Here is a 27,037-nt window from a genome sequence, read left to right as displayed (position 1 = left end):
CATGCCTTTCAGCCCTGTAATACAATGTGGGCAATCCAGACCGCTCATTAAATGGACATTATCTGGTCGAGCTCCCATTAGCTATGGGCTTCCACGGAGCTCAATTCATTCGTTCACTCACTCCTCACTACCAACCTTCAGGGACTCAAAACCATTTTTTTTCCTCTTTAAATGACACAAGACACATTCTTATTAAAATGTTACCGTTTAATATCACTCCACTACAAAAAGTATAATTATTTGAACTATGATACAGACTCTTGATATACATCATTTACAATTGAAAAGACAAAATGGGGATATGGTACATAGAATTTACACTGTCAATGTTCCTTTCATAAAAAAAAACATACAGAAACTCATTTTTGGAAGAAAGCGTTCAGACAGATCTGCCGGCATTCAGGTATACAATCTAATTATCTATGTTGTGCAGCTCTTCTTTAATGTCTGCTTGTACATGTATGTGTGTTGGTGTGATGGTCCAACTATAATACTGACATTACAAATAAAGAGTATTCTTGAGTACATTCGTGAACCCTTTGTGAGACGTACCATAACGAAAGAGAATCACTGAGACAAACATGTATATTTTCCATTACTTTCCCTCCAGGTAGGTCTTCTGTGCGTACAGAGATGACGGCAAGCAATACAATTATTATTGGAAATGTCTAAATTCTATTTTTGTATTTTGAAACCGTAGTCCTATCACCAGCCATTTACTTCAGTAAACTAGTCAAGTATTGCTTTGCTTGTAGAGAAAAAAGAAAAACAGAGGAATCTACAATTTTTCAACAGGCAAGTTTGACAAAGTAACAAAACAAACACAATCTTAAATCGCTCCACTTAGCCTCATAAAATAATCATACAACTATTGCCAAGCTAGACGTTGTACAATCCTGTACTTCCCCGTTAGTCCTTCACGGAGACAAATAGTTTGGCAACTCCTGCAGTACAGTCCATGGTTCGGGGAGCAGGGGTCGACACATGGTGTTTAGGGACATTGTTGTTAGAGTCGACAGACGTGGAGAGGTGCATCCAGTCACAACTGGTTCCTTACGAGAAATGATCCTGCTATAAAAGATCTGGTCCCGAATTCATCATCTACTAGAAAAGGGCTTTACATTTTGTCTCGTCATCCAAACAATTTTCAATAAACAAACAATCAATAACCGTTGTCAGGTTGACCACATTCAAAGTGCCTCAGTGCTACTGACATGGATACAGTTCCTGTACAGTAAGGTAGCTGTCCCGTGTATTGCTTTCAAAAGGGAGGAGGGAAGAGTTAAAGATAAAAAATAACAAAAAAAAAGGAGCATACTACAAAGCATAAGTATACTAAAGCTCCACCTCAGCCATCATAGCTCGCTTGTCTGAAGTGACGTGCAGCCTGATGGAAGCCAGGATGGATGGAGACGGAACGTGCCTGGCTGGCCTCAAACTACCGCACAGCAGACCAAGCACTGAATAAGAAAAGGATTTACCACAGACTGCTGTCGGTTGGACACGGGTTAACTTGGCATGTGGGTTTTTCCTATCGGGGTAAATGGGAATATAATAAGTACAAATATAATAGGAATAATACAACAGCCAGTCTGATGATGGCGCCGTGTGAAGCAGATCTATGTTTGTAGCAAAGTCAGTACTAATGAAATGTGCAGAGCTTCTGGTGCAGCAGACTGTACCTGCGTGCGCTGCCAGTTGGTGCGCTGGTTGGTTTTCCGCGCTAAAAGAGGATCTTTATGTTGTCTACCGATCGGGGGGGCGAGCGTTCTCCCGTCTGCTGGCCGGCGACGGCTCACAGCAAAAAAGATCATGGTCATTCAAGCTTACTTTTATTAGTTAAATAAGATCGTTCAACATCTGGCTGGTTGTCTAGAATGTGATTCTGCAGCGCCAGACAGGTAGTTTCCACTTGGTCCACAAGTCAAGGCGAACTGGAGGAAAAATTTCTTTCCTCGGACGTCCAGCAAGTGCTCGATTTCTGGACCTGTTGAAACCCCCACCCCTCCTCCCTTTTGGCCAATAGATTAAATTACATGTGTGTCATTAATTAAAGAATTATAACCAGCCTGATCTGATGGTTTTATTTAATGGAACGTTCCTAGTGGCCTCAGGTTGTGATGGTTTTATTGAATGGAACGTTCTAAGCCTTTTCATACTTGATGGTGGTCTGATTTAATGGAATGTTCTAAGCGTGCTTAGGTTCTGAGGTGTTTTTATTGAATGGAACGTTCTAAGTCTCCTCACGTGGTTTTATTCAATAAAACATTCTAAACCTTCTCATATCCTGGCCTGCTTTGATTAAAGAAAAGGTTCTAAGCCTCGTCTGGTGTTCTTATTTAATGGAACGTTATTAGCCTCTTCAGGGGGTTTTATTAAAGGAAGGATCTAAACCTTGTCATGTTCAGAAGTGTCTTTATTTAATCAAGCTTTCTAAGCCTTCTCCATGGGTTTTATTAAATGGAACGTTCTAAGCCTCCTCAGGTGGTTTTATTAAATGGAACGTTTTAAACCTCCTCAGGTGGTTTTACATGATGGAACTTTCTAAGCCTCCTCAGGTGGTTTTATTAAATGGAACGTTCCAAGCCTCCTCAGGTGGTTTGATTAAATGGAACGTTCTAAGCCTCCTCAGGTGGTTTTACATAATGGAACGTTCTAAACCTCCTCAGGTGGTTTTACATAATAGAACGTTCTAAGCCTCCTCAGATGGTTTTATTAAATGGAACGTTCTGAGCCTCCTCAGGTGGTTTTACATAATGGAACGTTCTAAACCTCCTCAGGTGGTTTTACATAATAGAACGTTCTAAGCCTCCTCAGGTGGTTTTATAAATGAAACGTTCTAAACCTCCTCAGGTGGTTTTATCAAATGGAACGTTCTAAAACTCCTCAGGTGGTTTTACATAATGGAACGTTCTAAACCTCCTCAGGTGGTTTTACATAATGGAACGTTCTAAACCTCCTCAGGTGGTTTTACATAAAGGAACGTTCTAAAACTCCTCAGGTGGTTTTACATAATGGAACGTTCTAAGCCTCCTCAGGTGGTTTTATTAAAAGGAACGTTCCAAGCCTCCTCAGGTAGTTTCATTGAATGGAACATTCTAAGCCTCCTCAGGTGTTTTTACATAATCTGACGTTCTAAGCCTCCTCAGGTGGTTTTACATAATGGAACGTTCTAAACCTTCCCAGGTTCTGACGGTGGTTTTATTGAATGGTGTCCGGTGGGCTCTCAGGTCCGGGAGGAGAGGCCGATGCTTGTTACCATTTTGTGGATCTTCTCTTCGTTCCTCAGGATGTTGGACTTGACCGCACAGATCTTGTCCTGCTGGTCCCTGATCAGCTGATCCAGCTCCACTAGCTCTTTCTGCAGGGGCTCCACAGACCGGTCAGTAGTTCTGTTGGGCGCGCACACACACACACACACACACACACACACACACACACACACACACAGCACACACACACACACACACACACACACACACACACACACACACACACACACACACACACACACACACACACACACAGTCAAGTCTCTTCCAGTAGTGTAGCTATTCCATGCCAAACAAATATATGAGAACGGAGGTGGGGCATTCTCTAAGGACACAAAGCGCTATAACGTTTACATTTTTTAATCGATTTCAATGAGTAATTTCTTTGAAGGGTGTGTGTTCAACTCGAATACAAAAAGTACAAAAAAGAAAAGTATCTAAATTACATAAATAAATTGTATGAAATATAAATTATTCCATTAAGAATATAAAATCTAAACATTATAATCTGTTGAGAATATAGTGCCTATAGTGCTATTTATCACAGCTCCCTGGTTGACATAGGATCCAAAGGTCGACGCGACCACCACGTATAGTCCTCCATGTGTGTGACCCCTGACCTCTGCTCCTCCTGCAGGGCGGCGGCGTGCTGCAGGTTCTCCCGGCGCCAGGCCAGCAGCTCGGCCTGCATGGAGTCCATGTCCTCCTGGATGTAGTCCATGATCTTGCCCAAGGGCAGGGCGCTGCGGCACACCGTCTGCACCGAGCCCCGCAGCCGCTCCATCTCGCGGCCCACCAGGTCACGGGCCTTCCTCTGGGCCGCGTCCGACACCGGGCCCTGGGGGGGGCAGCGTTAGGGATAGCGGGCGGGCTTTGGTGAAAACCATTATGTTAGATAGTACTTTTGTATAATATTAGCACTAATTCTTTATCTGACTGGCACCTGTTAACACCTACGCTAGAATCGACCTTACAGTGAGAACGGGGGGTCGGTTGGGATAATGGGCGATAGTTTGAGAAAACTATTAAATGGTTAAATGGTACATTTGTAAAATAGTAATAATACACTATTTGTCTGGCACCTGAGAAAACTTACGTGAACATGGGCTTTACATGAAGCGGGAACAAGACACATTATGTTTAAAACAGATTCACAAATGAGACTGGATCCAGATAGCCCAGTTGTTTTATGTCCAAACTGTCACCAGTTCTCTTTAATCTTCTCTCCCTGAACGAGCGAAGCAACTGCTTCTGGTCACTTTACATAAATTAGGCAAAGGTGTCTAGGAGGACACATATATATCTTATAGAACCACGCATCTTAGTCCAATATGCATCTATGTATGCAAACAGTACATCGCCATTCTTCATGATGCATCACCGTATACATCCACAGCTCTGGTGTAAACCGAACAGCTTTGGTGAATTCCTGAGGTATCGCCCTGTCTACCTGTCTCCAAACAAAGCCCCTTGGACCGAGTTAAAAGTGGAGCCTGGAACATAAACGATTTGGCTTTACACTCACGTATAAATAATAAACAAGTATATAAAACCTGCGCCCACACACACGGATACACACGCACCGAGAAATCACTCGGGTCTCCCCAGACCAAAACATAACAAGGCCTCTGCAGAAAGGAACTCGGGGCTGTGTTTAGCCCTCTCGGGTTTCAAGGCTGCAAATGTGTGGCAGGAATCCTACAGACGCACGTGTTTATACAGAGAGCGTTTGATGAGGGCTGCGGAGGCCCGTGGACGGTTGGATGATTGATTGGCTGGCTGGCTGGCTGGCTGGCTGGCTGGATGGATGGCTGGCTGGCTGGTTGGGTCGCTGACCGGCTGACAGAGAGGCAGACGGACCGGACAGTTGGCTAACTGGCTGGCGCGCTGGACGGATGGCAGACGACATTATATCGTGTGTGTGGTGTAGGGGGGGGGATTCCACTGCATCCCTGCTCCATCACCCCTGTGATGAAGGGCGGGGGATGGGGGGGGAAGGGAGGGGCCCCCCTTTGGCACGGTCGGACCCCGGGATGTTTGCTCAGCTGGGCCCGGAGCAAGGGTTCGGGGCTGGTGTGTGCGTGTTAGGGGTTGGTGTCTGTCCGTGTGCATAAAACGACGCTCTAGACCTGGGTTAACACACACACACACACACACACACACACACACACACACACACACACACACACACACACACACACACACACACACACACACACACACACACACACACACACACACACACACACACACACACACACACACACACACACACCGCCTTGAGAACATGCGTGCGCAGTGCCCCCCCACACGCGGCCCTGAAGCGCTGTTTGTTTTAGTAACAGACTGTGGCAGGGAGGTTATTTTACTGCAGTATTGAGTAACGACTACACTACACTTGTGCCCCCCGCTTTCAAGTTCAACCCTCGGCCCAATTTATGTCACGCAGAGTCGTGGTCCCCTCCCCACGTCCCCGTCCCCCCTCCCAGCCCCGCAAGAGTGGCAGGACCAGGGCGCTCGTGACAGTGTAAACTAACTGACAACTTCCGCTTCCAAACACACAGGCTGTCATGCAGGGTGGTGCGGCGAAGGGGGTAGCTGACTCTAATTTAGTTGAACAGCCCCCCCTGCCTTTTCCAGTTATCTTAAAGTGCAATCGTGAGTCCCATTCATCCAAGGGGACTGGATGGGAACTTGCAGTGAAGCTAAGGTTCACTCGTCAGTGAGGAACAGATAAGGGGTAGGGGTTTCTTGATCGAGGATGCTAGACCGGTGACATCAAGGAGATTAGACTCTGGACGTTGGGGATCGAACACAGTACCTGGGAGTCGAACACCGTGACCTCCCATCCCCCTTCATCCCCTCCCCAACCAACTGGTCGCCCCAGCCGACAGGCAGATAGAGGGGAGCAGACCAGACAAGATCTTGAAACCTCAGGTCTAGAGAGCATGGGCCCTTTCTTTCCCCCCCCCCCCCTTTAATCTAGTGTGAGACCGAAAGAACAACCTAAACACGCCCCGGTGGTTCCCGTCCGTCAAGGTGGGTGGCATTCCCAGCCGGGACGCGGGCGAGACCACCAGCTAGACAAACACTCTCCAGCTCCTCCAGCGTGCCAGGCTGCGGTCGCGGCCCGCCAAGGCCCCGGCCCGGGCCCTGTAGCTTTATTCTATGTGTCATCCTCGCAGGGCCCCTTCCTCGCAGCGAGACCCCCGATGTCCCCCCACTACCACCACCACCAGCTCACCCCTTCCCCTGCTCTCGGAAAATTACAAAAAAAGGAACGATCCAGGAGAGAAAACATGACCCCCAGTTCGTGTGCACTCTGTCCTGGTGTTCATAAATCACCACTTTATAGGGGGGCCCCAGGTCCGCACGTCTGCCCCCTTCCCCCCACCCCACCCGCTGGCTCCCAGTTTTCCCTTTTTCTCACCCCGAGCCCAAAACAATATTTGTTTAGATGAGGGGGGTTGAGGGGGGTGAGCGATGAGGAAACAGAGGGCAGGTTTTCCCATAGCCTGCCAAGGGACAGAATAAGGGTTGGGGTGTTGGGGGGGGGACAGACCCATGCCCAGCGATGACGCCAACGGGAGCAGGTGTTGTCCGGCGAAAACCGCGAGGCAGAAACGCCAAGTCTGATGTGGAAGGAAGGAACACTAAACAAAGCACTGTGAGACAGGAGGCCGTCCCGAAATAAGTTCCATTTGGCTGGAGCAACACGCTGGAGCTAGACTGTGATCTTAGAGCTGTTGTTCTTTCTCATCTGTTTGATCTTCATGGATGGGAGTTTTTTTTTTGTGTAAGCCACAGGTTGGACATTTCAGTGTTACCACTCACTCAAGCTGTAATATTTCAGGGCGGAGACAGCAGAAAAAAAGCTTGAAGCCGATCCAAAAACTTGCAACGCATCCTGCTCTCAGAAGCCTAATCAGCCTAATTAGGAAAATGAACGGTCAAATAAATGATAAATGGAGTGGCAGGAGGAAAAACACTGTTCAAAGAAATGAGGAAAATAAGAAAAATACAACTGGCATATCTCTGGGGTATCGTTCATTAAAGAACAATTAATTAAAGGGGAATGGTCACGCTCCACTATTGGCAACATCAACTCTGGTTCCGTGGAAAACAACGCAGAAAAAGACGAGACCGTTACCCTCACTGGTCTGGAATGTTGACTCTCAATTGGTCCATCAGGACAAATTACGTCAAGGGTCCAACTTTTGTTTTTCTCAGAAACTGAGTGGATGCTGCAGATCTCGGTGTGTTGACAACATGCGGATGAGGCGGTACTCTTTCGTATTATAAAATAGCCGAGCGTGACGGTTCCTCTTTAGGTTAGTGTGCGGGAGTGTGTGGACGACGGCTGGTTTAAGCAGCCTCACCTGGCCCGAGTGCGACTGATTGGACTCTGGGGCTGGGAGAGGCTGCACACCTGTTGCACATTGAGCACTCAATGTGCACCAGTTAAACCAGCCATCTCCACGCACACACACACACACACACACGCACACACACACACCACATTCAGTATTGGAGTAGTGCAGGACAAAGAATTGGACTCAATGAAACCTCTGTCTTGAGTTAGGCTGACAGGAGATCTCCGAATTCTCACTGAAACCTTCCCTCCCAAAACATTGATGCTCAAAACATCACTGCTACCAAAATACGCCGACTGACGATTTATTGGAGGATGTATTGATGACGTTTAGGTGAGAATGCGGGGGGGGGGGACAGGCTCCTGGTGTTGCATGTCTCCAGGTCAGCACCTTGTGGGGTTTGACAGGGTGTTCCCGGAAAAGGGTGCCGGGGTGGTCCGGGACAAAGATCTCCTCTAAAAGTTTTCTTCGTTTTCATAAAAGAATGTCCACAAACACAGCCGGATCATAAAAATAACTGGGAGGCAGTGAGGTGAGGAGAGAGGTCCATGGAGAGGGGGGGGCGGGGTACCAGGATGTTGTTACTAGGGCACGGTGAGGCCCTGGGGAGCCATCAACCGAGATCACCGCGCCGGCCCCTGCCCTGGACACAATCGGGGGGCCGTTTTTGTTACCGCGAGGTGGGATCAACTGAAAGCTTTCGCATCCATCGTTGGATGAGGTTTAATAAAAAAAGAAAATGACATAGAAATTGCCTGTCCTGCATTCATCATCGTTATGATCTTCCGTTGTGAGCAGGGATCAGAGGTAGAAGGAAATCCTTTCTATTGTCGGAGAGAAATGCGCTTAAAAACGTTGTACTTTCCATTCAACAACCGGGATCATGAGGATCTGTGTGATCTAGTCCGAAAAGGCCACAAAAGCCGTCTTAAAAGCAAAGGTTTGGTTTGTCCCTAGTTCGTGCCAGTGTTTCAACAAAGCCGCCCATCCCCATCCCTCATCCATCCATCCATCCCGCCCCCCCTGCTAAATACCTCCGATATGTCAACACAGTCTAGGCGCAGGGAATACAGCCAGCGGATCGCCATGGGGTCATTTCCTTACATTTCCACATACACACAGAAAAGGGGGCTCTGGATGTTTATGAAGACGCAGGCCTGCAGGGAAGGAGTATTTATTTTCCTGGCGATTCCGCGGCGAGTGTACAGACCCCCTTCTCCCCCTGTGACCCTCACTCAACGGCCATCCATTTGTGTTCCGCAGGGTTTATTTATGCGCCACAAACCTTCATCAAGGCTAATTTGGCATGGGGGGAGGGGGAGGGGGGAGGGTGGGGTGCGGAGGAGGGGAGAGGGAGATGGAGGAGAGAGGGGTGCACCAAAATATTCTTATAAAAACGCAGCTGCTGCCACAGAGGGTAGATTCTGTGTAAATACCAGAAGACACCCTTCTAGAAAGTATCTCGGAATAATAAACAGACGTGGCGCAGGGTCGCCGGGGAAGGTCGGGACCATAAATATACACCGAATTCTTCAGTCGCACACACACACACACACACACACACACACACACACACACACATCGCACTGGAACCAATCGCGCACACCGCTCTAAAAAACAACCCTCCTTGTTTACACCGGTGATATATATATATATATATATATATATATATATATATATATATAATATATATATATATATATATATGTATCGCCATGCGATACACGCTGGCGGCGGCTCCGATGGGGAAACACGTCTCGTGAGTGACATGGTGCAGATGCCCGGGCGGGAATGGGCCTCGGGTTGGACTTCCTCGAAACGGCTAGGAGTCATCCTAGCCAGAGCCGGAGGATTCTCATTGTGGCTGAAAAGGTTTGGGCCCGACTCGTGAGACAGAGCTGATTTTGAACCAGAGTAGGACCAGGGGAAGAGTTCTAGGAGAAGATGTACCTCTTCAAAGAACATCAAGAAGATGTGAAAGTGTTACATAAGGGGGGAAAAAAGAGGGGAGGTGCACATCGAGGTCATTACCACAGGTGAAGAGAGCTAGGTGTGTCATCTGGGGTCAAGCAGTGTGTTTTTAATACAAACAATGAGGCCTGTTTTGTTTCTTCACTGGAGGTTTGAATAAAAAGTGGGTCTGGGACACATTGACCGATGGACTATTTTGATATACGTCAGCGTTTGAAAAAGGAACAGGGCACCCCCTCCCCCCAAACCCACCAACGCTGTTGAAACATCAGACCTGTCACACCCCGTGGGATAACGAAGCTCAATATTTACACTATTAACCCGGTGTGATTCAGTGTGATTACAGGAAGAGGTACTCCATTACTGTGACCCCCCCCCCCGTCTGCCTGAGGAAGGAAGTCATTACAGTGGGTCCTACAGCTGATAAAGCACAGCCAATCAAAGTGCTGAGAGAGAGAGAGAGAGAGAGAGAGAGAGAGAGAGAGAGAGAGAGAGAGAGAGAGAGAGAGAGAGAGAGAGAGAGAGAGAGAGAGAGAGAGAGAGAGAGAGAGAGAGAGAGAGAGAGAGAGAGAGAGAGAGAGAGATCTCCAAGCTGCATACACAAACCATACATATAGGATAGCTAGAAGTCAGCGCTTAAATCCCCAGGAATCTGAGAAGGCCTTTATTAAGTTCATTATAAAAAAACCAGTAGAGTGTGCTTGGATTGCACCAAAGAATCCCAGGTATGTTAGAAAGGACCACTGTTTTCCCTTCTTTGACGTGGTGCACAGAGTTGTTTAAAATGTCATTAATTCCTCCATTTACCTCTCCTGTGAATGCGCAGTAACCTTGGAGTGTGACCAGAGCGCGTTTACCATTAGTTAGCGCATGTGACCACTTAGCTTGACTTGCCATGCAGGGCGAACAGGAGAACGTCCAGACGCAGTCATTAAGTGTTGTTTAGCATCGTTTATCATCTCGAAGATCATTCGCAAGAATATTTTGACAATATTTACAGGCATAGTCTCATCGTTTACATTGGAAGAACAGTCCAAATATTACAGAGCCCACCAGGCAAACACAAAACTGTCGTCGGTGGTAGATTGATGATGAAATATGACCTTAATCATTCAGGGGTCAATTCAATAAGGAGGAGGGGGGGCAGGAGAAAGAGAGAGATGAGTGGGTGTGTGAAACCAGACTGAATGCTAGTCAGGACCTGTGGGTGTGTGCGTGTGTGTGGGCTTCAGAAGCGGAGGTATTTGACCAGCGGAGGGTCTGACACCAACCGAGTGAGGGATGAAGCCTGGGAGCTGGGGAGGGGACAGGAGGGGGACAGACCAGGGTGGGGGTGAGGGCGTCCCTCTGCCACGAGTGACAGGCCAAAACAGCGAGTCCATCACACAAAGCCAGGGTGGTCAGGCCCGGGCCACAGCAAGGAGCGAACGGGGGGGGGGGGGGGGGAAGAGAGGGGGGTACGCTTCAGCGATGAGGACCACCCAGCGCAGACGGCGGTGGCGTTGCAGCGTGCGACCGAGCTGAGGTGCGGCTGTCCAGACGTCAAGCTTCACATCGACTCGCTCTCAAAACAGCCACGATGAGCGATGGCCGATGGCGCTCTCGGTGACCCGGGACACCCCCCCCGTCCGTCCGTCCGTCGCCAGGGGAACGGGTGGAACCGGCGGGCGGGGAGGGGCTACGCCTGGCCTCGGAGCGGAGCAGGGGCCGGTAGCGGTGGAGCGAGAGATGGCCCGCTCGGTAGGACGGTCGGTAGGGGAACGCGGCGTTCAGTCATAAATAATACACAGGGCGGATCACCAGCCGGCGGGGGGAGGGGGAGGGGGAGGAGGAGGAGGAGGAGGAGGAGGAGGAGGAAGAGGGAGATGCCGATCGGGTGACATATCACACGTCACACACATCACACGCCAGGCTCTCTTGTTTTCCACGCAGGTCCTTCCACTCATTCTGGGTTGGATCCCAGAAGAGGCGACCTTGAGCAGGATGTCTTAACCCCCTCGCTGTGCAATGATGGCATTTAGGTTTTTTTTTGCCGTCAAAAAGAAAACATCAATTGTTTCATTTTATTTTTTTAACAATGTGATTCAACTGTGATTCTTTGGAAGGTTTTGCTTTTCATTTCGGCGATCACCCTGATCCACACTTGGCGTAAACAGACCAAACCAGAGCTCTCCCTGGGCCGGCTGTCCCCAGACGTAGGAGATTAAAGGAAAGTGGATTCCGACTAGAGTGGTAATCGGAGGTCTGCAGGCCGTGTCGTAGATACGGTGTTCAGCGTGGTCCTAGCCCCCAACAACAGCCTTATCTGTGCTCTATCCCTTGTGTGATGCCACGCTTGTTTGGTTGTTAATACTCCTTATGCTTCACCTCATCTCTACGTCTTTGTGGTTTTGAAAAGCAATGTAATTACAACTTTACACCCCATTTGTCAACACAACAATAACAATGACAGGCGTGTTTTTCTCATGGGTTGGAGCCTGGGTGAAACAGCCAGATGCATTGAGAGCTTGTAAAAATAGATATTTGTAACACCGGCAGGCAGGTTATGAGCACAGAGTGTGAGCCGACGCTGCCCCCTAGTGGAGGGTGTGTGAACTACTACAACGGATGTACTGACCTGCTCTTTGGATTTGGGGGACGATGGCGATGATTCATAATCTTTTTTGGTTTCCAGGATCTTCTTCACAAGACCACCTGAAGGAGGAGTGGGGGGGGGGGGGAGGATAATGCAGATTGGATTTTTATATCAGACCTGAATTCAAAGTCTTGTGGTTCATTCTCATCTAAATCCAGACTTCATCATGAAGTGATTGCATACCGTGTTTCTCGTCTCCATTCAGCTCCACTGCGTTTGCCTGAAATACATTAAATACAAGAATTGCTTTCTCGAAAATCCTTTCTTTTTTGCATATACCACAAACTACAAAAAGGAAATTGTGATGAATACAACGAATAACTAAATAAATGAATAAATCGACATTTACATTAGTGTTTTCAATTTAAATGTACGTCGTTGGTAATGGACCAGCGTTCTTCTAAAGGCTCTCCCTGTACTCTCACCACCTCCAGGTCAGGCATCTCGGGTAGAAGGAGGGCCGCCTCCTCTACTAGGAATTGCTCATCTTCGTCCTCCTCGTCCTCAGACTGCTTCTTGCCCTCCATGATGACAGCGGCCGGGGGCTTTGCACTGGCCAGCCTGGGAGGATCACATTACGGCTTCATATTAATCAATTCATTAATTATCTTTTCAATTCCATCTCACCGAGCGGCCATCTTGGTTCCATCTAGGTACTAAAAGCCAGCCAACTAGCGTGGTGATTAAGGCCCAAAAGGGCTAGCTGGGTGGGGGAACCTTCTAGAATCTTGGCGAACTGAATGGTAATGCATTCTAAATGCTACCAGGGTTGGGGTAGCATGGCGACCAATTACCTACCAAATTAATCTTATGCGTCTGCAGCCCCCGACTAACCTTTAGAAAATGGCTTCTATGTGAGTAGGGTCTATGATATAAACTCTAAAAGAATATGTATATCAAACTGCGCGTCAGATCCACGGTTCGCCATTCCTGCGATGTTTTGTCGATACCGATAGATGAGAAGTCAAGGCCGTTGGCATATGTATCTTCATCAACACATCGTCTTCACATTAGAAACCTCTCCAGACGACACTGTATTTGTGACATTTGACAGAGTACCAACGACAGCTATGCGACCCATCGGTGTCATTTAGGCTGACTACGAGTGGACAGGGTGGGAGTGTGGTTTGAGCGGAGGGGGAGGTCACCTCTCTGGTGGGGGGACGTCAGGGTGGCCGTCCTGTCTCTTGACCCTGGGAGGGGCCGGGCGGGCGCTGCTTGGCCGGGGGATCTGTCTGCTGCTGTGGGGGGGAAAAGGGAAGGAATGATTTTCATAGTGACATCACAAGTGGGCGGCCACACAAGGAGAAGGAGAAGGAGAAAGACAGGGAGCGGGATAAAGACAAGGAACGCCATCGGAAAAAGGATAGAGGCCGGGAGAAAGACAGGGAGAAGGAACTGGAACGGGAGAAAGATCGGGAACGGGAGAAAGATCCAGAACGGCAAGATGTCCATCCAGATATATGAAGGATAGATGAGCAAAGTTTGCTAATGTCCACTGGGTAGGCTGGTAATCTGATCTATCCAGTGTACATCTGGGTGGACACGCCCACTTGTGATGTCACTATGAAAATCTTTCCTTCCATGTGCCAAACAGCTTGTACTAGCTAATCACACCCACACCTGGTGGCATGACATGAGCCCTTTAAAAAGCTGCAGAACCATATATTTTGTATTGGGCATCGAACTAGAATCAGTTTCATTACAGAAATGTATCGTGTCAAAGGTCAAGTCTCACAGCCAGGGGGGTGTGTGCGTGTGTGCATGCGTGAGTGTGTGCTAACCTGGGGGTGGTGTTGGCTTGGGGGTCCGATGCGTCTCCGTTCTCTTGAGGGGCTCCAGCTCTCTCTGCTGCTGCTGCTGCTGCAGCTTCTCCTTCTAAAGCAGAGGAACGCAGCATGAGACACCAGCACCTGAGCCACATGCTAGACCTGTAATGACACACCAACACTAGCACCGTAGAAATGACAGTACGCCACCAAGCTCAAAGCGTGGACGGGAACAACTGGGGAAGCAGCACAAAGTATAAACGGAAGGTCAAGAAATGTCATGAGGGAGAATGAAACACTGACCTCCTTCACTGTCAGATTCATCTGGAGAGGACCATACAGACAGGAAGTGGAAAGACCAGACAGGAAGTGGAAGGTGAGCCATCATAATAACATTATTATGGTACACTCCAAGGGGAGTACAGCATTATAATTACCGGTATAAGTTACTCAACAGTAATCAAAAGCAACAAGTAATGAAAAAAAAAAAAAACTATAACAGCCTACAACTGAAGTACCTATACATTTGCCAATCTACCCATCTTATCATATACAAATCAACCTGACACAAAAGCCTTGGTGAAGTCTACAACCACAACAAAAAGTAAAACCAGTTCTAGGAAAATACATTTAGTAATCAGACACCATCGGTTCTAGAATGCAGCTCCTGAAAGATATGTAGTAGGGGAGTTACCTTGACCTGTGACCTTTGGCCTACGTCTCTGTCCTTTGGCAGACGAGGGCCGCGGTATTCTTGCCAGACTTTCTGACTGGAATAAACAAAACAGACACAACTGAATCCAACTTCCAACATACATATATTAATTGTTTTGTTTTTGAGAAGTCAGTTGCAACACCAAGCGTTACCTGGTCCTCTGCCAGCTCTGCTGGCTACGCAGACAGAGGAACGAGAACTGGGTTAACTATTAAGCAAACGCTCTCCCACCAAGCTGACCACCACCGTTAGCACCGGGCTAAGTCACTACAGACTGTAGACTAGCACAGCTCTGTCTGCTAGGGCTAGCTGTCAACGGGTTGGGCTGCAGGACGATAGCTCTTCAAAAGCAGCTGATTATTTAATTGAATAATTCATTCAACCAAGAGATAAAAGGAAGCATTTTGCATAAGGAAGCATTAAAGCAGAGAAGCAGGGTTAGCCAGCCTGTTAGCTTAAAGGAAATATACCTCAGGGGCATCCTCTTCAGCCTGAAGGTCGGAGGTCAGGGACAGAAGGGGTTGAAGGTGTTAGTATGCGCCTAACCTTATATAAAGTCATTCAGCTGATGCTTTTTATCCAAAGTGATTAAGAGTGAATTTAGATCCATGCCATTAAGACCAGGTAGAGTTAGTTTATCAGGCTCAAGGACGCCTACAGGTAGACTGTGGATACTGGCTGTTTTTATAGTCCTGATCATAGCGTTGACCCAGATATAGCATAATCCTACACATTCAGCTAACATTCGGCCTGTATGGCAGCAACACTATGGACCAGATGAATACAATGTGGTTTCTAGTTCCTCACACAAAGTCTGGGGAGGAGATGCCTTACTGGAGAGTTTAGCTTGACTATTGCTGGGTTCTTTGGCTGGGACTTCGGCCTTTTGGTCATCCAGGCACTTTGGGCTCTGAAGGGACAGGACCGGAAAAAATAAACACAAACAAAATTAAAATGATTTTTTTCTACCTAATATTCAGTTTAACCATCTTGCACCCAAGGGGAAAAATATGTGAATATGTCTGATGGGACGCGGCTCTAATTGCAGCGTCCTCACGCGTCCGTATTGAGGGGCTTGCACCGGGAAATTTAAACCCATATAACCCGTATAAACCGTGATCAAAACTTATGATTTAAGTGTCTGAATATTTGTTGGGGTTTGGTGTTGATGCGATGTTGGGGCGGGTTGTTTATGGAGTGTAAAAAAGTAGAAATGCTCACAGCCGTGGTAGGTCGCGTCCCTGCGGCTCTAGGAAAGCCGCGCCGACTGGGGACGCTCTATGGTGCGTGGTGCTGGTTGTGCGAGTGGCGCCGTGGAGTCTCCGACAAATCACTTATCTTTTTGGAATATATAAATTGTAAGTAGTGGCGGGCATAGACGCAACGAATATTAAATAATGTGTGTTAGTTTAAATTTATTCATTTAAGAATACCGTTTGTTTGAACGCGGTTTTGGTGCCATATTTTGTTGATTTGATATTAAACAACCCCCGCTGATATTGAGGGATTGGTATGCACCAATCTCCTGGTCAGCCCATATAAGGGAGCCGTGTCAGTCCTGATGGGTGGAGCTAGAAGGCAAAGCTAGGCCATGCTCTGTGTATATGCTTTGGAAAATGTAAATAAAATGAATTTTTGCTGCACCACTGCCTTTTGTGCTGATCCTAAGACCGCTCGACATTCTACCCCTTGACAATATGTGAAACATTTTCTACTGAGTAAACAACAATAATCTGAAATAAATCGGTTCTCCATGAGCTGCTGAGATAAGGATGCAAAAAAGGGTGAATAGGCCTATTGAACGCTGAACATATTTCAGTGTGTTCAAGCATGAACTCCTGTTGTAATGGAGTTGCAAATCCTAGCCAGCTAGGCTGCCAAGCCGACTCAAAGCGAGCCGACTCAAAGCGAGCCAAGCCAGGCCAGTAAAGTCAAATGGCAAAGGCCATGCGATGTACAAAAGTGTACTATACTACGGAGTAGAACCATAACCAACCTTTCTATCGCCTCTCTCTAGAGCTTTTCCTCTCTCCTCGCCCTCCTTGGGCCGCTCCCGCTCTTTATCCCGCTCTCTCCGCCTGTCCCGCTCTTTCTCCCGGTGGGAATCCCGGTCCCTCGTCTTATCCCGATCTTTTGCTCGTTCTGGATCTTTCTTCCCTTTCCTTCTCCCTGTCGTTCTCCCGGCCTCTATCCTTTTCCCGATGGCGTTCCTTGTCTTTATCCCGCTCCCTGTCTTTCTCCTTCTCCTTGTGTGGCTCCTTCTCCTTCTCCTTGTGTGGCTCCTTTTCCTTCTCCTTGTGTGGCTCCTTCTCCTTCTCCTTGTCCCTCTCCTTGCCTCGCCTCTCCCGGGTCCTCTGTCTCTCTCTGGTGTCCTGTCGCACCTCTGGCTCTTTGGGCTGCTCCGGGTCTTTATGCTCCTGGCTCCCGCTCCGCTCCAGGATTTCTCTCTTCTCCTGTAGACAAAGCTGGAGCTCAGACGACAGGAAAACAAGCTAGATGGATTACACAAGAGTTTTCTGTAAAGTGACTCAGTGACATTTTCAGAGAAGGTCATTCAATGGCCAGGTAGGGGTTTAGGGTATGGTGTTCTAGTATGTGGACAGGTAGGCTGTGAACAGTGGGGAATCTAACCCAGTACCTTTAAAGTTCCAAGAGTTCCACACCCTCACCACACTGCCCAACTGTTGGGCAGTGGGCAACTGAATAATTCAATTCAGTTGACAACACTTCCATTAACAATGCATATGAAATCTCTTTGCAATACGTACATTCCATTGCAGGTGCATCGATAAATAAATAAAAAAGGAGTGCTGGGCGTGGTACTACTCACCTCTCGGTCGGGCTGTCTCTCGCGTCCGTCCCGGTTCTCCTTGTCCTGGGAGCGGGAGGACGAGGTGGAGGCCTTGGACTTTGGGTCAACACCTTCTCCCGGCTAGGCCCCCTCACTGCGTGCCTCGCTGGACTTCTGAACCCCAGTAACACCGGGACCGTACCAATAAGGGAGAAGAGCGGCATCTTACTAAGGGCTTCCAGACAGCCGGTGTTGTGACAGGTAGGGTGTAATGAGCAGAGAGACATTCCAACAACATCAGACCCCCCCCCTGGGGCCACACACTGCGTGCACTGCAAACCTTTTCCAAACTCAAGAAGCAGGTGAAATTGCATGTTTATTCTTTGATTCCTTCTTCATCTTCTGGGAATAATGAGAAGCAACAAGAATGGTAACGCGGGACAAAGGGGAATTTCCTAAAGCCTTCCGTAAGAACTTTTTTGGACTTGAGAAAGACTTGAAAATAACACACTAACAAGCTCCCTGGACAGCAGCAAGAACAGCAACCTGCAAAGCAATTTTTATCACAGACTACGTCGGAATGAGACACACATTCTTCAGGAACAAAGCTGAGATTCTGACATTTCCCCTTGGCAATAAGCCCTCGTCTGCTGGCAACCTGCATTCTCAACGCCAGTAAACCAAAATAAAAGCTTCAACAAAGCTGTTGTTTTCAAAGTTAACTTTTTGTCAAAAGTGAAATGCTGTTGCAACAGTCAGGACAATGTGACTTGGCAATTAGCATTCAGAAGCTCCTGTTTCCATGTTAGGACCAAACGAAACTAAATAATGAAATAAGCAAACACTCATATTTACATAAAGATTTATAAATCTCCCTGTGGACCGCTCCTAGGACACAGTCACAAACATCTCACACCTCAGTCTCCTTGGGGTTAATTAAAACGATTCAGAAGCACTTTCCTCCAGTGTCAAACCTTTTCCCAACAACACACTGGATCGTCAATAGACACCTACATGGTATCATACACATTTGGCCAGGGAGAATACAGTAACAGCCAGAACTGTGAAGGAGGTTTCTTCCTGTTCATACTTATTCTACTCAAGTTTTCCAGCAGGAGATGCTGAACGTGTATCGATTTCTAAATGTTGTAGTAAATAAATGGTCTTGTATTTACTATGACCATTAATTATTTAGTATATATTCATTAAGCAGGCACTGTATTCCCAAGCGACTTGAATTTCAGATACATGTCATTAGGGAGCAGGTAGGGCTTGGTTCAGGGCATCTTGCTCGCCAGTAATTGGCCCTCGTGACCAGACTTTAACAGCTGATTTAGGCGGTTCTAGGGTACTAGATCTCCCTTATAAAAGATGCCAGCTCCCTTCAGCAGAAGATGACATTTATTTAGTTTTTTGCTTATTTTCTTCATTTAAGAAAAAAAAGAAAAAGAAAAAAAAAACTTCTTGAATCTCTTTTAATTGTATATGTTATTGAAATAAATATCCAGTTTCCAAAGGACTTGGACTGAAGATATTTCTGGGTTTTCCTGTCCTTAACAACCCTTGCTAAAGAAGAAATAGCTAAAAAAAAACAAGCTGTAAACAAGAAATTAGAAAAATACCTCATCTTTACCATAGGGATAAAACTCAATACTGGCTTGTGCACAAAATAGTAACACTACAAAAGGGTTCCGAGGGAGGTAAGGGCTCTTACCACGACTGTTATAGAACAATGATACCTAGTGAGGTTGGATGAGATCTTGCACAGAGCTGGCTTGGGTCTAGCCTCTTACTCGAGAGAAATCCATCGTAGCAGGGAACAAGAGTTATAGTCCCATCATAGAGAACTCTTGTATCACGTGTGTGTGTGTGTGTGTGTGTGTGTGTGTGTGTGTGTGTGTGTGTGTGTGTGTGGGTGTGTGTGTGTGTGTTGTGTGTGTGTGTGTGTGTGTGTGTGTGTGTGTGTGTGTGTGTGTGTGTCCATGTTTGTGTGTGTGTGTGTGTGTCCATGTTTGTATGTCCATGTGTGTGTGTCCATGTGTGTGTGTCCCTATGTCTGTGACCCAGTGAGGCAGACCTTGCTGAGGCAGCACTTGGCGATGGCCTGAAGCAGCTCATTGGTCCGCTCAGGCTCGTGTCCTGCCACGATGCGCGCCGGCTTGACCGCCAGCGACTCGCCGCTCACCAGCATCACCACGTCTATGGCCTTCTGGAGGAAGGCGATCTTAGAGTCTTTCTCCTGGGATAGAGAGGGGGGAGTAAGAGACAGACAGACAGATGACAAATTGTTACAAAGTGGTGTAAGCAAACTCAAATGTACAAAAATAGGCACCTACGTCCTGCCCACAGCCTTGGGATGGGTCAGGGATACAGCCCGTGTCCCACCTCTTTTCAACATAAATATCAAGGAACTGAACAGAACACCTGGCATCGGGTTACTAGACACCGAGGTAAAGTACCTATTGTTTACTGATGACTTGGTGCTCATGTCCCCAACAAAGGGAAGGCCTAGACCAGAACCAAGACTTTCTGCACCGATTTTCCCAGACCTGGGGCCTTGCAGAACTGCATTAAGACCTGTCAAGGTGTTTCTCAAAAGACCCAGCTTCCAGGACCAGCAATGTGAAGCCTTCCCAGGCAAGGCTTGTAGTATGGGACAAGCAGTGTTTCCCCTGCATGCATTCAGCAGTGGCTCAGAGCCACCACTAGATTTCTAGTGCCACTTCAATCAGCCATGCAAAAACGTTCATAATAATATTTAATTATAGCCACCGCTCACAATGCAATTGCTTTTTAAAAAAAAAAACGTATTTCAAACACGACCCTACTGCACCCTCCATTGTTCCATTGTCGTTATTGTCATTGGAGAAATATTGTGGCAAAATAGTTTTCCATTTAAGTTTTCTAATCAAGAAGGCATGAATGGCTTTGGACTAAATGCAGGAAGCATAAAGAGAAACAGTAACAGGAGTGACTTCATTATAGAAAGTAGCATATTCTATCGAGAACAGAAGCAACAGTATTTTAAAATCCAGATGGTGGGATGGCTACAAATTGCAGCCTGAAAAGTGTATTTGTGCAAATATAAACAGATAATGTGTCTTGAATGTCATTTGTTGCTTTTTCATATTGGTAGGGCTGCTAGATTATGGAAAAGATCATCATCTATCAATCATATACATTTGCACGCGCACACACACACACACACACACACACACACACACACACACACACACACACACACACACACACACACACACACACACACACACACACACACACACACACACACACACACACACACACTTTACCATTATCTTTGCACTTCAATAAACAATGCCTTAATGCAATTTGCAGTGATGGAATGTTGCAGTTCAAGTACAGTTTCACTTGCAATTCCTTTCTAATTTTAAAATTGCACTTTTGATACTTGAGACAGTTTTGTTTACAGCTCAAGTTTAAACTGTCCAAATTACAAGTTTGCACTTAAATCCTGTTGTTTAAGGTGAAGAGAAAAATGTAAGTAGGCTACATTTGTATTTTGTAACACAGTTGAGCCATTTTCATTATTACCCTGCCCTAATACACACACACACTCACATATATATATATATATATATATATATATATATATATTCGACTATATCGGAATATCAGACTATACATTTGGAAACATATTTTTGATTATATCGCACTCTATGGCAGTGCCGGTCTTGGGAGAGAGAGAGAAAGAGAAGGAGAGAGGAGTATGTTTTTCAGTGTAACTCGACTAGTCTAGAGACCTCCCATCTCCCCAGAAGGATGCCTCGGTTCCACTGTTGTTATGCAAAGCATGGGCTTAACTGACTATGATGTCATCACGGTCCTTGAATCACTATAGAGATGAGCACTGTGGCTATGTGTACCGCAGTGCTCAACATCACATTGTTACTGTGCTACTCTGCCTCGAATAGCCACCAGTGGTTCCCTTCGTCGGTGCATGCGTGGTGTTGCATCTGTAATTCTGAGCGTAGTCTGCCAAAAGTCACGATTTCGGTTACGTCTGGTGATCTTTATGATGTGAGGATGATGTGCCGCACTGCTGGAGATAAACGCAAACCTTCTCATCTGCTCCATGTTTTAATGAGTCTGAACTTGTGACAAGGCGGGCCGTAGTGACGGGTTTGGGAGAGGTGCGTGCAGGCTACATGGTGAAGGCTACGGCGGTGGCCTCTAGGATAGAGACCTACAGCTCAGCTACAGTGGCCTTCCAGAAGAATTCGGACCTCGGCGAGCCCAGAGTTTGTTCACTTGGACTGGGTCCAGTCTGGAACAGCAGGAGGGGTAACCAGACCAGAGGCTTCAGAACGTTTGGAAACAGACAGGTTTAGGACTGCAGGGTTTTTTGGTGGGAACAATTCAGCAGTTTAGTTAAACGTCAAGTCAAAAAGAAAATCTGTGGTAATACTGCAGGGATATCCAAGTTATCCACACTGTAATCTAGTTCCAGCAGTCCTACTATGTTTAAGCAGAACCTATAGGGAGAGACAGCACTGGGCCTGGCCTAGAACCCAAACAGGGCTGAGTTATGCAATGTTTCCTGTTTTTGTTATGGAGACATTCTAACAAAGAGAAAGTAATTTTAAAGTGGCAAGATGGAGATTCTTTTTTATTTCTACAGTGGACAGTCTATAAAATGTTGGTTTAAAGGACTAGATGGAGAGATTATATCTCAACACTGGCCTGGGAACGCCTCGGGATCCCCCCGTCAGAGCTGGTCAATGTGGCCCGGGAAAGGGAAGTCTGGGGCCCCCTGCTTGAGCTGCTCCCCCCGCGACCCGACCCCGGATAAGCGGATGAAGATGAGATGAGAGATGAGTATTGTTTGTGTAAAAATATATATCATCGGCGTGGATAAGAATTGTACATAAAAGTTATGTTTACAAATTAAATTGCAATTGTTTTTTATCGCTCATATTTACAATGTTTGTTTTTAAGAAAAAAAATTCAAGTCAGAATTAAGAAAACTGAAGCCAGCAGATGCTATGTCCTTGCCAAAGCCATTTTGAACAAAATGAAATACTAAATGGCATTGCATGCGCTGGCACCTTGTCCGTCTCTTCTGAGTGAGCTCACCTTGACATTGTCCGACTTCATGTCGTTCTCCACGTACAGACCTTTCATGAAGCCTGTGGTCCGGATCACCTAGAGAGGAATAACAACACTGCTTACTATTTTCATACAGCATGCAGGCACATGTATCCAAAACGACTTCGTTCAGAGGCAGGTCATTAATAACCAGGAACCTAGTACCTTTTGGCTGAGAGTTGTACAGACCTAACCACCATACTATCCTCACACAACACAACCCAAAACACAGATGAAACGCTCAGTATACCCCCAGCAAGTTGCAATAGTAAACATTTACCATTGTTTTGATATAAATGGCAGTCAAGAAATGTATCGCCATAGTGAGCACCAAACATTTAAAGACTTTTTTTTTTTTTTGTACAGTAAATACAAAAAAGGTACTCTTTAAGAGAGTGATATTATGGCGGTAGGAATTACAAAAGAAAATAAGAAGAATGTAACTGAATCTTATCCATTTAAGTCGTTTACGCTAGCCAAGGAGTCGAAGACACCAGTGGCCTTGAAAACCAGCAACTTGTCAACAAGCAATGTGCGTGGTGTGAAGTGACGCTGCATTCCCTACAGACTCCGGCACAAGCTATCTTCTGCCCATCAAATATACATGGAGGGAAACACAAGAGGCCAAAGACGGTGGGACAACAGACACCTCATTGGTGTCACCGAAAAGCCAAGCTTATCCTCACACTTGACCCCTGCTATACATAGGGGCAGATTGCGAGCAAGATGGATAGAGCATGAGATTTATTTTTCTTGAATATCAATGTTGACGTTTTTATGAGGAAAGAACAATGAACTGAGATAAACCTCAATCATGGGGTGAGGGTCAGCAAATGAATATTAGAATGTCTCAGTAACATAACAGGAAGCATTGTGTATCTCCACAACTTTAGATTTGTGGTTTCTGGGCCGGACTATTTGACGTCTCCCCCCAGAAGTTCTGCCTGATAGCATAGGACTACGGAATCCAAGACAACGGGATGGGTAGCTTGGATTTCACTGTATGTGGAATATTACTCCATATTTTCAGTGCGACATTCTCCCACCTGTAATCATCAGGGAGGCTCACTGTGCTGAAACATTCCAATCCAAACTTAAAAGTTCAGCTCTCATAACAGTTTTGCGCCATCGCCCTTCTAACCATCCCTGGAAGAAATTATCCCCACTCTGCATTCCTCGATAATTAAGGGAGTTTCTTTCTTGCCCTTTGGGGGGCTAGGGTTTCATAGATATATGGACTTCTGTAGGGCAAAATATTAATGATTATGGCCCCATTGAGGGCAGTACAAATAAAATGTACTTGACTTGAAACCATCCATGACAAATTCTACGGAGGCGAACATCACTCTGTGTTTTGAAGGAGACAGTTTAGAGGACAGTCTTTAGTTTGGCTCCACATTGTCTCTTATCGTAAAAGCCTGGCAGTTGTTACCACGGCAGCAGAGTCAGTGGGTTGTAGTTGTATTGCTCAGGTCCTATCATCAAGGTGCTCCTTCTAGGCTGTTTTTGGGATAAGCACTATCTGCTCTATTGGACAAGTCCACTACCAACTCCTTATGTAGCCAATCTGAATGTGAACATCACCAGATCAAAAACATAAGATAATCACAGTTTATTGGGACTACCAACTGTGCTCTTTAGCACAAAATAAAAACATTTAGATTACGATAATTCGTAATTTCATACGAATATAGTATGTGTGTATTAATATGATTCAGGATAATTACATTACATCATAAAACAGCAATATAGTTTTGATACAAGCTTAGATCAGCTATATACAAATATAATAATATTCCTTTTCAATGGGCAGATTATTGTTCAAGACTTTGCGAACCCATTTCGGAGATAAGCTTCTTCACATGATCTCAATGTGACACCCACAAATACTAAGAAAGCTTCTGGCGGACACTTGGTGCTGCTCTTAAATCCTCGTCTTAATTTGTTGTCCTTGCACCTGCCAGAATGGACCCTGAATCGTATAGGGAAGTTAACAAGGGAAGCCATCAACAAATGCCATGGGTTTGATGATGTGTTAAGCCATTGGTGCTAGGACTAAGGGCTAAGTCACACACACACACACACACACACACACACACACACACACACACACACACACACACACACACACACACACACACACACACACACACACACACACACACACACACACACACAAGGGAATGATGATTTAAAAATACGTCCAGGCATGTTACATTTAAAATTGAATGGTAGTGAGGTACTATGATTTCATTGCAGCCTACTGTTACATATTGTAAAAACTATTGTCCCATTAGAACATTTGAAACGCCAGAATCAAAATCCTTTGTTATTTGGGAGATAGCCTTTGTGATTTTTCTCAGCAACCCTTTTTAATATAACTGCGGCATTTGTTTAATGGAAAAAAAACATTGAATAAAGGATCCGTCAAATACACACACACACACACACACACACTTTAAACTATAGGGAATGATGATTTAAAAATGTCCCATACATTTTACGTCCAGGCATGTTACATTTAAAATTGAATGGTAGTGAGGTACTATGATTTCATTGTAGCCTACTGTTACATACTGTAAAAACTATTGTCCCATTTAGAACATTTGAAACGCCAGAATCGAAATTCTTTGTTATTTGGTAGATAGCTTTTGTGATTCTTAAGTTCTCAGCAAACCTTTTTAATATAACTGAGGCATTTGTTTAATGGAAAAAAAACATTAAATAAAGGATCCGTCAAATACACAAAGCACTCCAGTGTTGTCATGAGTCCAATCACGGACATAAACCTCACCTCAACCTCCCTGTCAACCAGCTGAAGGTCCCATTTCATGACATTGTGGTCAGCGAAAGGCTTGGAAGATTTGTGAGCATTAAACCAATCGCCTAAATGTCCCCTATCCACAATATAGTGAATAGGGGAAATCTAGATTAGGAGTGTAAAGCTTTTTCTCTCTGTTACGTCTAATGGAGCACATGACACACGCAGGTGTGCCCCAGGGCACCGTTTGGGACCCACCTGGTTAGGCTGGTTAAGAAGGTTAAAGGTTAAAATCGTGCCTAGCAACGAGACGACGCTACGATGATGGCCGCTAGCTTACCCGTACCGTCATGCCATCTCAATCACCGGTTAACGAACAGTATATATGACACGACACAGACGATAGATAATCATAGTGTAGCTGCTGCTAGATTTTTTTAATACATGAGCCCACTTAGCTTAACTTACTAGCATGGCACTGCAGGTTAGTTGGCATTAACTCGTTAGCTCGGGGGCCGAGACACGAATAATGACACCAATAAAGTAAACATAGCGGTCGCTGTTACACAATGGTGCCGTGTTTTAACATTGATTCCGAACTGGATTATGGTTATTATTATTAGCTGGAGCGCTAATGTTAGCCTCACCTCACTGAAGATGTCGTGGAGGTATCGAAACGGCGGCTTGCCGAGCAGTTTGTCGGTCAGAGGAGGCTTTTTGATGACTTTACCCAGCGTGTCCTGTGTCTTCTTCACCACCGCCCCGTTCATGGCAGCAGTTTAAGCGGACACACCCGCCGATTGATACTTTATCTAGGCGTTAAAGTTGAGTGAGTGTCTGGGTTTGTTGCTATGCCCTTAGATCCCCACAGTGCATCGTTACCCGAGGGAACGCGCATGCGCGAAGGGTCCGCTGCCAATGGCAACGGCTAACATTCTGAGTGGAGCCACGGAAGGCAGGGGACATACAGACGTAAACATAGCCAAATCACATACCAATAATATATATATAAAACCTTTTTATAATGACCATCAATTGCTTGATTAAACACACTTAATTGCCCCAAAAAATTACGTATGCATAAAGTAATTTCCTATCATTTCCATGATGGCAAAGCAAAAAGAAACACATGACAAGCAAAATAATACACAGATTATGGTCAGGCAAGTAGTCATAACACGGTGGCAATAAAGTACATAATGTAATCACCTAATGTCAAGTCAAGTCAATTGACTTATATTAGCCCCAAATCACAGTTACAGGCTTTGCAGGCTCAATTATGAACACCCCTAACTCAGAGGGAATTTACCTTGAGAAGGAGTTTGTGTTTGTGTGTGCGTGTGTATGTCTCTTTTTTTTAATTGTACCTTTATTTCAGAATCTCTTTTACAAGGGGGTGTTGGCCAAGACAGCAGCATATAGTTCCATATAAAATATAAATTAAAGACAGACAACATAAAATAGTGTGTGTGTGTGTGTGTGTGTGTGTGTGTGTGTGTGTGTGTGTGTGTGTGTGTGTGTGTGTGTGTGTGTGTGTGTGTGTGTGTGTGTGTGTGTGTGTGTGTGTGTGTGTGTGTGTGTGTGTGCGCAAATGGGTGTGTGCAAATGGGTGGGTGTGTTTGT

The 27,037-nt window shown here is 46.0% G+C and overlaps 1 protein-coding gene across 1 annotated transcript; it reads right to left on the bottom strand.

Annotated features, from left to right (window-relative positions):
- Nucleotides 1-26,327, bottom strand: traf3ip1 (TNF receptor-associated factor 3 interacting protein 1). Its single transcript, XM_056580435.1, is given in 17 exon segments — nt 1-3,392; nt 3,893-4,110; nt 12,234-12,310; nt 12,435-12,471; nt 12,677-12,812; nt 13,400-13,492; nt 14,036-14,129; nt 14,324-14,344; nt 14,715-14,824; nt 15,206-15,226; nt 15,545-15,645; nt 16,732-16,888; nt 16,890-17,188; nt 17,566-17,700; nt 19,604-19,765; nt 22,642-22,710; nt 26,062-26,327. Coding segments are annotated over 17 exon segments (2,019 nt in total). The 5' UTR covers nt 26,185-26,327; the 3' UTR covers nt 1-3,226.
- Between the last annotated feature and the right edge of the window lie 710 nt (nt 26,328-27,037).

The sequence above is a fragment of the Gadus chalcogrammus genome, chromosome 20 (genome assembly GCF_026213295.1).
Source record: "Gadus chalcogrammus isolate NIFS_2021 chromosome 20, NIFS_Gcha_1.0, whole genome shotgun sequence".
Taxonomy (NCBI): domain Eukaryota; kingdom Metazoa; phylum Chordata; class Actinopteri; order Gadiformes; family Gadidae; genus Gadus; species Gadus chalcogrammus.
This window is presented reverse-complemented; position numbering and strand designations above follow the sequence as displayed.